Raw genomic sequence first — 13112 nt, 5'->3', positions numbered from 1 at the left:
CTAACCAATATATTGAATAAGAATTGTTGCATGATATGAATAGAAGAAACCTTTAGAAAGCGATTAGATATTGAAATTTTTTTTATACAAATTCAGATTTCTCGAGAACCTTATATCTGACTTTTCAAGGGACTCTCTCAAGTAATATATATATATTTTTTGCAACAGGTTGGTTCTTTGTTTATCCGTGGTCTTTTTTTTTTCGAGCGAACTTTGAAAAAACAGCGTTCAAAAAAAAAGTTCCAAATTCTAGCCTTGAGACTCTTTTTCTTTATTGAGTGCCACTTTCAGCTCTGTAGTTATTGAGAGATTTCAGAGACTTCTTAATCACATGGCTTTCTAAAAAAAAACCCATCAAAAGGATGTTCGCTAATACCTTACATACCTGAAAATCAGCTACTACATCAGGCCCTTTTGCAGGGGGAGCAATTGTGTGCTAACGTTTTTTTCGGGGGACTGAGATATATTTATGCCAATATTTATAATGTTGACATCTTTTTTTCTAATAATAGTTTTAAGCCTCGTATAGTTTCTGTCTGTTTAGTTATTTTTGTGTCTCAAGATTGTTGCGTCAAATTTGTAATAAAAAAGCAAAAGGATTTTGTTGTTCCGTTTACATAGACTAAAAAAAAATCATCTGTATTGGGAAACATAGCGACGATTTGAAAAAAAGTTGATTGTATTCGTCCTTTTAGCTAAACATTTTATCTAAAAGTCTTTTTATATTTGCAATAAGATTCTTACTAATACTGACTTAACCTATCTCTCGTTCGCATTTGAAGTGTCCTCTTTGGCCCTGTTTTTTGTAAAGATGTGGATATCCCATACGTATGCCTCACCGTCTTCTGCTGGATCAGTAAGGTCTGGAAGGTAGTGAGGGGTGGATATTCCCCTCCACACCTTTGAAGGGCGACCTTTGGGGGCAAGCACTATGAATTTGACCTTCAACGATGATCTTCAGAAGATGAGGTAGACCTTTTTGTTGGACATAACCGAGGCACCAGCGTTCCTGGAGCTGGATTTTTTAGATAATCCAACTCGCCAAACTATTACTCTATCAATAGGTACATTTCAGAACAAAATTGTTAGCAATCTTATTATGCTGCACAGGTCAGTTCTGCATCTCCTGAATGAGACTGCGTGACTATTCACATCAGCTCCGGTGCTCTAATTCAATGTGTTGTTTCACAATATATTTTTTACATGGAAGTGGGAAAGCTTGAAAATGCATCTCCGAATGATTCTGTTGTCTAGTACCACGGAGGTTGTGCACAGAGTGTGTTTTATTAGGATTTTTAGATATGTCGACGATTTTGATAACAAAAGCGTTATCTTTAAAGTATGTACGTGAGAGAGAACATGGGTATTTGGAAAAAATGTGGAATTCTAAATTTGAGAACGGAAAAAATGAAAAAGTACCAATTAAACAATTCAATAGAACTCGCTGAGTTTAAAAGTGTGGGCTGTAAATATAAGTTTGACCAAAATGATTCCTAGCAAAGTGAAATATGATATTGAAGAAATAGTAGAAATGGTTAGGTTGTTTTTAAAAAAAGAGATCAATTAATTATTCACTAAGGGTAGTTTTTTTCTTTTATATTCTAATTTTACTTAGCTATTGTTGCTCTATTGGCTTCACTTGCTTTGTTTTGCACATTTGACATGCACAAATGCACATGGATCTTGCAAAAACATGTATTTTTGGGTAAAAACGCACGAGTGCAACCCTACGGTAAGATTTGAAACATATAGTCTAAGCTTACAAATAGGGGAAGTCTATTGTAGTGTCTATGTTACCTTGAATGTCCAATATTGGTAAACGTTGACAATCACCGGTGAATGTCCAAATACCTTTTTTTTTCTCCTTGGATTTAGTCAGCGTTGCCAGTCAACTTTTTCAGTTTGTTGCAAGGTTTGATGATGACAGGTTAGGTTTTTAACCCATTTCTGAGATTTATAACAAATTTAACCTAACATGACTTTAACTTTTACCATTAAAGCTTGCACAAGACGGAAAAAGCTGATTCGCAAAGCTAATCGAATCCAAACAGAGAAAAAGTAATTTCGGATATTCATCGACGAATGTCGACAGTAACCAGATTTTGGGCATTCACAGTGACACCTATACCTCTGAATGTGAGTCAATCCTCGCTTATGACACTCGTCTGAGTTTGCTTTTCGCCTACTCTGGAATGCTCTTTTTTCTTTTTTTTTAAATCATATTTTTGGATTGTAGTAAGTAGCCGCTCATTTTTGGAAGCAAGACCAGTATCTCGGTTGTCAAACAAATCTCTCCTCCCACCCGAAGATTTTGATGAGCCCTTGGAGGTTACAAGAATTGAGCCTGGAGATATCGAACCAGAAAGATTTCGCAAAGTCGTTCCTAAATTTGCTTTTCAATGTCCAAAAGACGATAATGACACCATCAACCAAGTTTCGAAAGTAATTTGTGATAGAAGTCTGAATAACGGAAAGCGAACTCGTATTGGATGGAATTCTAAAATGAGACTGGCTATGCCATCTATTGAAGTATGTATTGAAGGGACGTTTTTTGGCTCGTTAGTTGAATTTTAATATTAAACTCTCTTTTCCTCTTTCTCTCTCTCTCTCTCTCTCTCTCTCTCTCTCTCTCTCTCTCTCTCTCTCCCCCCTCCCTCTCTTTCTCTTTCTCTCTCTTTCTCTGTCTCTTGATATATATGACTTGCAGATACAACGATTATAAGTCCCTAAAGAAATAAAAGCCTTCCTTGGTTATTTCCGGTCTTCGAAACAAATCTATAACTATAAACATAAAAAAAATCTTACAAAAATTTGTTTTGCTGTTAAAGACCTTTTAGCAAGTCAACTCTATATTTGCGTGTGATAGGCAGACGCTATAATACAGTGAAAAATCATTATAGAAGCTGGAGATATTTAAATTCTTATTTTAACGTTCGCTTAAGGAATAATGTGATTGGTTTTAGAAAAAGAAAACGTCATAAAATAAAGCAATTTGTTTTTCTCTTTGTGTCCAATCAAAGAGTATGGAAAAATGATAATGGAAGAGCCTTTAATGATGTGTTGGTCAATAAAAGTAAGTTGGTTAAGTGGTTTAAATGGGGTAAAAAGTCAGATGTGCCACAGAGTTCTGCTTTATCTAACAGAACTAGAACAATTCAAAACAAGTCACTTTTAATTTATTAAAATTTGGGTTTCAGTTAAAAGTCCAGTTTTTTTTGGATTTAACCTTACTTTTTTTGAAAATAGGTGGATCCTCATTAGGCAGATTATAAAATAGTTAGGGCTAGATGTGTATTGTGTTTACATTTTGACTGACGAATTCAAATGTTTTGAACTGGACTTTCTAGGAGTTCCAGAAACTCATATCTTAGGGAATGGAAACATGAAATTAGATGATGTAAAATTTATTTATTGAGGTAGGAATGATGGGGATGATGGGCGCCCAAAGCTGAATTTTTGGGGGATGGGGCTTACCTGGTCTAATCGGCACTTCCAATGCTGTATAATAAAAATCACAAAATAAAAATATAAAGCAGCGTCTTTAAGCCAGGGGTCAGGAGCCTAGCCCCCCCCCAATGGACGCCCATGATGGGGATGCAGAAAGTAGGATTCTTGATACACTGGCAGGGAGTGGGGCTCAAAATGAGTGATGAAGCTGCTAAGTCTTGTTTAGGCTAAGAAGTTTTTTTTTTTTTTTTTTTTATTTTTTTTTTATTTTTTTCCACTACCTCTCTTCTCGGTGACTTTCAAATTTTCTTTAAAAATATCTCATATTTTATTTAATGTCACCTACTCTTTTCTTAATAAAAAACATCTTCAAAAATTTCAAAATATTATATTTATATAAAATTGAGCATTCCAAAATATATCAGGTTATAAAAATAGAGGTATACTACATTTAAATTTTCAAATACCTTTTAGGTTCATCCAATATTTCAGGCTGCCCTTCCCCTTTAGGGCACCCCCTCCATCGGGACCTTAAAATTACACATGTCAAATCCTTTTTCATCAACCTCTATTTCCCCCGATATATAATTTACTTTTACCCCCCATCCCCCAAAATACCAATAAAAAATAAAAAAAGTAAGAAAGAAATGAAAAACTCTACCTTTACAAAAAAAAAAAAATAATAGGTAGAATGTCTCATTATCCCTTCACTTCATTTCCTTTACCTTTATTACTCATCTTACCTGTCCCCTTTGGCTGCTCCATTTTCTTTAAACTTTATCTTTATCCTACTTTTAAAACATCTCAATTCTCTTTAAAACTTTATCATTATCCTACTTTTAATACTTATTTCTTTATCATTCTTTTATTCCTTTTTTTAAATAACAACATTTCAATTTCTAATTAAAATTTCTTACACAAACTTTTTCTTTTTTTTCTTTCTTTTTTCCCTTCCTTCTCTTTTTTCCTTTTTTTTACTCTCTTCTATACACCTTCACTTTTTTCCTTTCTGTTTAAGAAGGTATTAATAATAGAATTTTTGGTTGCTCGTTTTACAACTAAAAGATAAGTTATCAGTCATAGTAGTATATGCCGAGGTATACCCGACTGATGAAGATAGTAGTAACTCAGACGAATTTTAATTACAGCTACAGGAAGAAATAGATAGGATCCCGGGTTGAAATATCGTATTTGTATTAGGAGATTTTAATGTCGAGGTTGGTAGAAACAGGGGTAGATGGTATCCTAGCCTGGTTAAATTTGGGTAGATTGCTGAAATTTCAATACAGTATTTGGACACAAAATGGCCCATAAGTTGAATCGGTACACACATGATGGTAAGACGCCCAACCTTATTGATTTTGTGATATTAAACCGACGACTGGCAGGATCGATGCAAGATACTAGGATATATTGGAGTGCTGTTATTGGCGCTACAATTGAAGATCTAGTTGTGTCTAGGGTTAATCTAAAGTTGAAATTTAAAGAGGGTAACTACTTTCCGGGAATTTATGACGTTGGTAGACTCCAGGATGAGACTCTGAGATGGACTCTTTAGGAACGGGTGAATATTAAACTATAGAGCCTAAAATTTGACAATGTAGAAGTTGGGTGCAATAATTTTAGGAAAATATTTTGGGAAGTAGCAGATGGTGTCTTAGGGAGAAAAGTTAGAAAGGCAGGTAAAAGGCCTTATGAAAATGCCTTGAGTTTAGTAGAGAAAATATGGGGCTTGTACAAGTTGTATTTGAGTGATAGATCATATGAAAATAAAAGTAATGTAATGAAAGTAGAAAAATCATAAAAATATGAATGAAAGAGAAGTGAAGTGGAGGCTATGGATAAATTTTCTGAAGATGCAGGCAGACGGCATGATAGTAAAATATTGTGTTAGTATGTTAAAAAATTTAGAGGAAATAGTTAGTCTAAAGTATTCAGTTAAAGATAGGAACTGGACCACAATTAGTGATTCGCAAAGAGTTAAATAGAGATGGACAGAGCATTTCGAGAATATGCTAAGCCGTGATAGAATTACAAGAAATGATATAGAAAAGAATGAACAAGTTTGTGACACTTGGAAGTGAAGGAAGATTGGTTTTTTGAGGAAGAACTCAAGAGAGTACTAAAAGGATTAAAAAATAAATAATACGGCCTTAGGTGCTGATAGAATAATAATTTTTTTTTTTTTTTTTTTTTTAATATGATGGTTGTGAAGTTCGAGATAAATCACTTATGAAAATGATTTTTGAAAAAAAAAGTACTTGACGATTTTAAGATATCTTTAAGTAAATCCTTCTATGAGAAAGGTGATAAGACTGAGATTGGTAATTTTAGAGGTATTAGCTTGGTTTCCGTAGGAAGCTGACTACTTAGTGTGATGATACTTTCAGACTTAGAGATAATGTAGATAAAGTTTTAAGAGAAGAACATTGTGGTTTTAGGAAGCGACAGGATGCATTGACCAAATTTTCACTCTTGGATTAATAATTGAGAAGTATCTGAGTAATCAGACCCCTTTGGTCCCTAGGTTTGTAAATTATAAACAAGTGTTTGATTCAGCCAATAGAAGAGCTTTAGAGAAGACCCTATTCTTGTATGGTATACTAGATAAATATATTAAAGTGATAATAGTAGCTAGTAAATGATAGAAAATATGATTAGTAGCTGATTTCGTATTGAATTAAGAGTTCAGAAAGGTTGGGTTAACCCATTTACTAAGGTTATTTTGAAGTACTTTGTTCTATGGAACACGGCAAAGGCTATGGGAGAGCATAGAATCAAATGAGAAACTAAACCTCTCTTAGACTTTGGTCGTGCTGAAGATTTGAGTGTCCAAGATGTAAATGCTAGGAAAATGAATGAGTTTTTGGAGGTTGTAAGGGCTCTATGCGCAAGAATAGGCCTGAAAATTGATTTTAAGAATACTAAGTTGTTTGGAATGGGAATAAGTGAAGGTGAAGATGTCATGCTGGGTAACAAGAAGATTGATGAAGGAGAATATCTTCACTTACCTAGGTAGTATAATGAGTAAAGATGGCGAATGCAGTGGAGATGTTAGAAGTAGAATACAGCCAAGGCCAGGGTGTTTTTTCACAATTGAAAAAAGTTTGGAAGACTAGGAAGATTAGTGTGTAAACCAAGATTATCATATTGAAAGCTACAGTTATCACAGTGGTGAAGTATGGTTCTGAAACGCGGGTGCTCCGAAAGACGGAGGAGGATTTATTACATATTTTCAAGAGTAATTGCTTACGTATAATTTGGGTACCCGTCTGACTGACTGTATTTCAAACAGTAATCTCTACGGAAAATGTATTTCTATCCCGCTTTCTAGGGTTATAACGAGAGAAAAGTTGAGATGGCTAGGGTAGTTTCTGCGGGTGAAGGATGACAGATTGCAAAACATATTCATTTTCGGCCAACCATCTGGGGCCAAACGAAAAAGCAGGTCATAGCTGAATTAGGCTGAGGGAGGTTGCAAGGAGGAATTTAAAGGAAATTGAAACATCTTGGGAGGTTGTAAAAAGAGGGGCTCTAAATTAATTGGGATGGCAGAGGAGCGTGCGTAGCTGCGTTGGCTTCAGGTGGCTTGGAGCTGCAGTGAGTTGTTAGTAATAGTAGTAATAGTAGGTTATATGTAGACTATGGACTAGTGAAAAGATAATGTTCATAAATGTACCTGTTGCCTTCTTATAGCAAAAGGGACCTGAAAGAAAAACACATTAAAAAAATAAGAAAAAAAAGTTAATGTTTTTAATTTGTTTTTCATTTTAATTTACGATTATGTTGAGTGAAGCTAACTGTCTTTGTTGCTAGCTGTCTTTCTCAAAGATGGACTTGAATTTCTTCTCTTACCATATTCCCATGTGACATTGTTCAAATTATAGAATTTAACATTGATCAAATTTTCAGAACCGTCAAGCAGCATTGAGATTCGGGACCTCCCTTATGTTGTATCCATAAATCAGATCGAAGTTGAGGATTTGAATCCCTCGAAGCCATCTAAACCCATTGGTCATTTGCATTTGTTAAGTAACATGAAGAACTTTTCAAAACAAGAGCCGACGACTCCTCAAACTGGATTTTATGGACAATTATTGACTGCAGAACTGGAAAATTGTCTGTTTGTTGAAAGTGAAACCGGACAAATACATAGGTACTCTAGTTTTAGTAACAGAATTATTTGGACATTGGTGCTTACATTTGAGACCCTTAGGGAGTGAGTATTGGAAAGTTTTCTCTAGGGGAGTAAAAACAGCCAAAATAATTTTTTATACATTTTTTTTTCCTGGGTCTCTTCGAACCAATTTTGATGGAAACCCCTCTCTCTTTCCCTTTGCACAGGTTGTTCAAGCTAAGAAGATATAAGACTGGAGATGTTCTGGCAAGATCCACTTCTGCTATCTAGCGAACTAAAGGAAGTGGAGCTAAAATTTTTGACTGAATTAACTTAAAAACCTGCCGAAAAGCCTGAAAGCTTTCAAACTTAGCAGCTGCTTTAAATTGCTATTAACACCAAACATAAAAACATGCCTGTAATTAGCTCACCTTTGTTGACGACGCTCGCATGAAATGTTTCTACTTTGGTTTGTTTTATGACAATGCAGTATTTCATGCAACTGCTGTAATCAGTAGAGCTAGTGTTGGCCCTGGGGTGGGGGGGGGGGGGAGCTTGATCTGGCGAACAAAATAATCACCGAAAGTTCCTCCCCCTCTCTATCCTAGAATTCTCAATTTCCCCTTTACAAAACTTATTCAGCTGCTTTTTTTGACGTTCAGACTTTGCCAGATCTACAAATACTGGCAGTATATATATATATACTACTAGTAGCACATTGCAGGTTGCCATTGCAACATAGTTGCACACCCTCTTCCTCGACCACAATCTGTTTAAAACTTCACTTTTTGCTTGCTTCCATGAAGTTTCTATTTCCATTAAGTTATTTCTTAGTACTTCCCCCAACTTCCTTCCTTCTTCCTTCCCCCAACTTCAACCTGCTTTTATTTTGGCCCTAAATGGATGGCCAAAAAGATCATTTTTTGTAACCCATCACCCTTCATTCGAATAACCTGGCCTAGTATTTTAATCTTTCTTTCGTTGTAGTTCTAGATAGTGAAATCGAAAAACCTTTTTTATACTGTTTAGTGTCTGATGTTGTTAATAAAACTTTTCAAAAAGCTTTCAAAAAAAAAAAAAAAAAAAAAAAAAAAAAAAAAAAACTTCTGATTGCGAAAAAATACGGGAAAGTAAATAGCAGAAAGAGTAAGCCTCTCGGCTACCGTTTGAACCGTTAAAATGTTTGAAATTTCGCTTTTGAATTAGCCAAGAGAAAATCATAACTTCTCTCACAATGGATTGTGTGAAAAACAGGCTCTTCCTGCAAAACAGTGTCTATAGAACGCGCCTATAGAAAGGACACTATCCTTTGACGTCTGAAAAAATGAGTTATGCTGATTGTTGATAGTGTAATTTTAAGTTACAATTCTATCCCTTAACGCAGCTAAAAGAGCAGATAAAGCTGCATCCCTGTGCTATTTTAGCTAAAGCCTAAATTCTTAGGCCTAGAACCCGCCATTTACCCGTGCCATTTAAACATTTGCCTCTAAATTACTCGGACCATCTGTCTTGGTTTTTTCTACAATTAGCCATGTCTTGATCCCTACTGCAAAATACTTGATTTTCAATTCAAAATCATTGATCATTTGATTATTTGATCATTGGGATTGATATTTTATTCTAAGAGTTGGGATTATATATATACTTAAGATGTTTTTCTTTCAATTATATTTCTCTTTGTTGTATCTTCTTTCACTAAGAGATAATTTCAACCAATTTGAGTAAAGACGGGAGTCAAATATCTGATTTTGCTCTGATTGGTTCTAGCTTGTAAAGAATTCTAGAATATACAACCTCAATTTTAGATTTTGGAAATTGACTTTGTCCCAAAACGGACGCCCTGCTTCAAAGTTATGTTGTCGGTCTTTTCTTCACTTTTTTTTTACTGCAACATTATTAAATTTTATATTAATTTTTAATCTTATTTTACCAGTTATATTAAATTGTATTAAATTTTGTTCTTCTATTTTGCTTGTTATTCGATCGGTTTGTCGGATCTTATTTAGTTTTGAAGAGTGTACCTATCAAAGAAAAAATGAAACAAAATAGAATCGGCACTCTGGCAAATATTTTGTAAGTTTGTACTTTTTCCTCTCCTAGATTCATTCATCCTCATGGAAGCAGCCTTCTCGAAAAACAGTTTAAAGTTCTTCAGACATTTTTGAGGGAGACGAAAGAATTAGGATTCGTTACTGGAGACGTGGCATATATTAATTATACAAAAGAAGTTTATGCTCTTTGCTCATCTTTATGGGGAAAACTTCCTGAAGACGTAAAGGGTAAGCCAATGTCCATATTTGTTTTTTAATAATCCTTTGTATTCCGTCTTTTTATACCTTATGCCAACCAGAATTTTGGAAAAGGGCCAAGTTATATTTCGTATTTGAAATGAACGAGACGCTGCTGATGTTATTCACTATTTGAAACATTATTGACAAATAACCGATGCATATAACCAAATTCATATAAATGATGGTTATTTTCTCATGCTCCCACGATTCAGCCAAAATCTAAACAAATTTTTGTCTCTCAGGAATGGTGGTACTTCTGAATTTCTTAAACCTAAAAAAAAAAAGTCAAGTCAAGTAAAGTAAAGTCAAGTTTTTACCAAATCTCTCCTGTTTTACGTTTCTCTCAATTTTTTGGCCAAATCTCATTGGTGGTGGAATTTACCTTGGGGAGGAATTTATCAAACGAAAATATAGTGAAAACGGATATAATATTTCAAATTTTGATGGACTTTTGATGAACTTTGTCTTAAGGAGCACAGGAAAGGTAATGGTAGAACACAGCATCAAATGGAGAAGTAGAACTCTCCTAGACTTAGATCATGCTGAAGATTTGTTAGCTAACATGAAAATGTTGGCAAAATTAATGAAATATTAGAAATTTTGTGAGTTCAGGGTGCAAGAACAGGTTTAAAATTAATGTTGAGTAGACTAAGTCGTTAAGACTAGGAATCAGTCTTATAATAATTAGGTAAAATTATTCTGCATATTTTGTAGTAAAAATTGTTTTTAACTTCGCACTGTTCAAATACCCCCCCCCCCCTAATGTGCAAATATATAGCTCAAATATATATTTTCCATCTGTTCTGTCAGCTCTCTTTGTCGTGTCTCACGATAAGATAAAATAAACTAACTAAAAAAAAAAACGGTTTTATAATGCATCAATGAATGAACAGCTTGAACGGTAGGGCGTTTATCATAATATACAAGTACCCTATTTGTTTCGACAACACTGTTTTTAGTGGAAAATGTAAGTTTTTTTGCGCTACAAATGGTGTTGGAAAATCATCTTTGGTCTGAAATATTTTAGCATATTCAATTTCTTCCTTGAAATCTTATGGAAAAATAACTTCCTGTATACATATTTAAAACCAAAAATTGTGTTGTACTGACTGGAAATATTATTTATGATATTTTTTTTCAACTCCTGGCAAAACTATCAAAATCTGACTAATGGTGTTGTAGTTTAACCCAATGTTTTAGTCATTTTAATAATATATATTTTGTCTTAAACCTGGATGTCCAAGAATTTAGGAATTATATTTCGGGGGGGGGGGGTAAAACTAAAAAAAAGGGTTAATGATAGAGAAGGCGTAAGAAATTGTGTAGATGGGCGTGAAAACCTCGAGATTTCACGTGAGATGAAAGGCATGAGCTCGAAGTCCGTCTTTCTTCTCTGTGTATTCTCTTGTTACCCAATCTTTAAAAATATTTTACGGTCATAGTTTTAACCCATACGATTATCATTTGCTACTCAACTAAAAAAAAAAAAAAAAAAAAAAAAAAAAAAAAAAAAAAAAAAAAAAAGTGGGTTCAATAAAAAGAAGAAAAACATTTTACATGACGTTCGTATATATAACTTCCATGTTAGCATTAAAACACTACCCAGACAAAAAATAAAGTAAATTAAAACCTGGGTAGAAGAATTGACTAAGAAACTGGTAAAAAGGACACATGAAACAAGAGGTCCATAGACTCTAAGCTTTTTGTTATTTTATAAATTGTCTTGTTAAGATGGCTAGGTTCAGCCAATGATACATGATTAATAGCATATGGACTAATGAAATATTGACAAAAGGTTCTTTGTGAGAGGCGTATACGTAAGAAGCTTTGTGTATTTGAAATATAGTAATATGTATTTGAAAATACGTAAGAAGCTTTGTGTAAGAACCTTTAATCTCAATATTTCTTTTTTTATGAAGGGATAAGAAAATCCAAACGCATAAAATGTCAGAGGAGTACAAAAAGTGTCCTTCCACCCCGTGGTTATATTGACTTCAATAAGGAGAAAGTGACCTCGGCATTGACTATGTTGCTTATCCTGATGCTATCCTTTTACATAGTCGAAGGTTAAAAGAAAAGCTTCTGTGGACATACCTAATCGTGTTGGCTTATTGATATATTAAATAAAAAAAACATAAACAAAAAAGAAGTTTTTTTAGCTGAAAGTAAGGAGCGACATTAAGACTTAAAACGAACAGAAATTATTCCGTATATGAAAAAGGCTATCCCGTCCTCAATGCCTCGCTCTTTACGCTGAAGTTTTTTTTTTGTTAAAAAAAATAGAGTTGTGAGAAAGAGTCTAACTTTAGCGTAAAGAGCAAGGTATTGAGGAGGGGGCAGCCCCTTTCATTTACGGAATAATTTCTGTTCGTTTTAAGTTTTAATGTCGCTCCTTACTTTCAGTTAAAAAAACTTGTTTTTTTAAATTCTATTTTTGAACGTTTTTGAAATAATGAAGGTTTTGATTTTCGCTCACCGTACATGAACAATTAAAACAAAATTTGCATATTAATTTTACTTTTATTTGGTTCAATTGCTTTCTCGAAACTTGTTTAATTTTATTTACGAACGCTTTTATTAGTAATAAATATACATAACTTACGAATTAACTTACGTGATGAACTTCTATATTCATATATTTTTATGACGTATATTACGGGGTTCGCCCCCTAGTCAATACCTCACTCTTTACGCTAAAGTTAGAATTTTGTTCCAATTCTTTAAAAATGACCTCTTGATCACAAAGGCCGTTAATTAGAATAAATAGCTCTTTTGAAAGTACTAAAAAATCTTTGGCTTAAAGAGCGAGGTATCGACTGGGGGGCGGACGCAATAATATACGTAATAACTTCTGTTCGTTTCAAGTTTTGATGTTGCTCCTTACTTTCAGTGGAAAAACTTTTTTTTTTTTGTTTTTTTATTTAATTTCTGATCATATTTTTTAAATAATGCTGGGAAATCTGGCGCCCCCTTCAAAGCCATGTCCCTTCCCCCATGGAAAGATCCTCCCACATAACCCCCAACCCAGCCTCGCCCCACTAACAGAAAAAATCCCCCCTGAAAATGTTTGTATACTTCCCCAAAACCAATACTATATGTAAACATCGGGTAAAGTTCATAACTTTCTGCCCCCCCTTCCCCCGGGGACCCTGGGGGTTTAAGTCATCCTAAAGACATAGTTATTATATTTTCGACCATGCTGAACAAAATGGTTATCTCAAAATTTTGATCGGGTGACTTTGGGGAAAAAATGAGCG

The 13112-nt window shown here is 34.2% G+C and overlaps 1 protein-coding gene across 1 annotated transcript; it reads left to right on the top strand.

Annotated features, from left to right (window-relative positions):
• Positions 1-1359: 1359 nt before the first annotated feature.
• On the top strand, positions 1360-7410 carry LOC148945152 (uncharacterized). The gene is made up of 3 exons (XM_089098958.1): positions 1360-1363; positions 2237-2529; positions 7360-7410. The coding sequence occupies exons 1-3, from the start codon at positions 1360-1362 to the stop codon at positions 7408-7410; spliced, it is 348 nt and encodes a 115-aa protein (XP_088955084.1).
• Positions 7411-13112: the final 5702 nt, after the last annotated feature.

Source organism: Artemia sp. Qi Xiang Cuo, chromosome 13, assembly GCF_049724085.1.
Source record: "Artemia sp. Qi Xiang Cuo chromosome 13, ASM4972408v1, whole genome shotgun sequence".
Taxonomy (NCBI): Eukaryota; Metazoa; Arthropoda; class Branchiopoda; order Anostraca; family Artemiidae; genus Artemia; species Artemia sp. Qi Xiang Cuo.
This window is presented reverse-complemented; position numbering and strand designations above follow the sequence as displayed.

Excerpts from the sequence above, each read along its gene's own strand:
- LOC148945152 (XM_089098958.1), top strand. Across the intron at positions 2,530-7,359 it reads TGGCTATGCCATCTATTGAA|AACCGTCAAGCAGCATTGAG; the intron begins GTATGTATTGAA and ends TCAAATTTTCAG.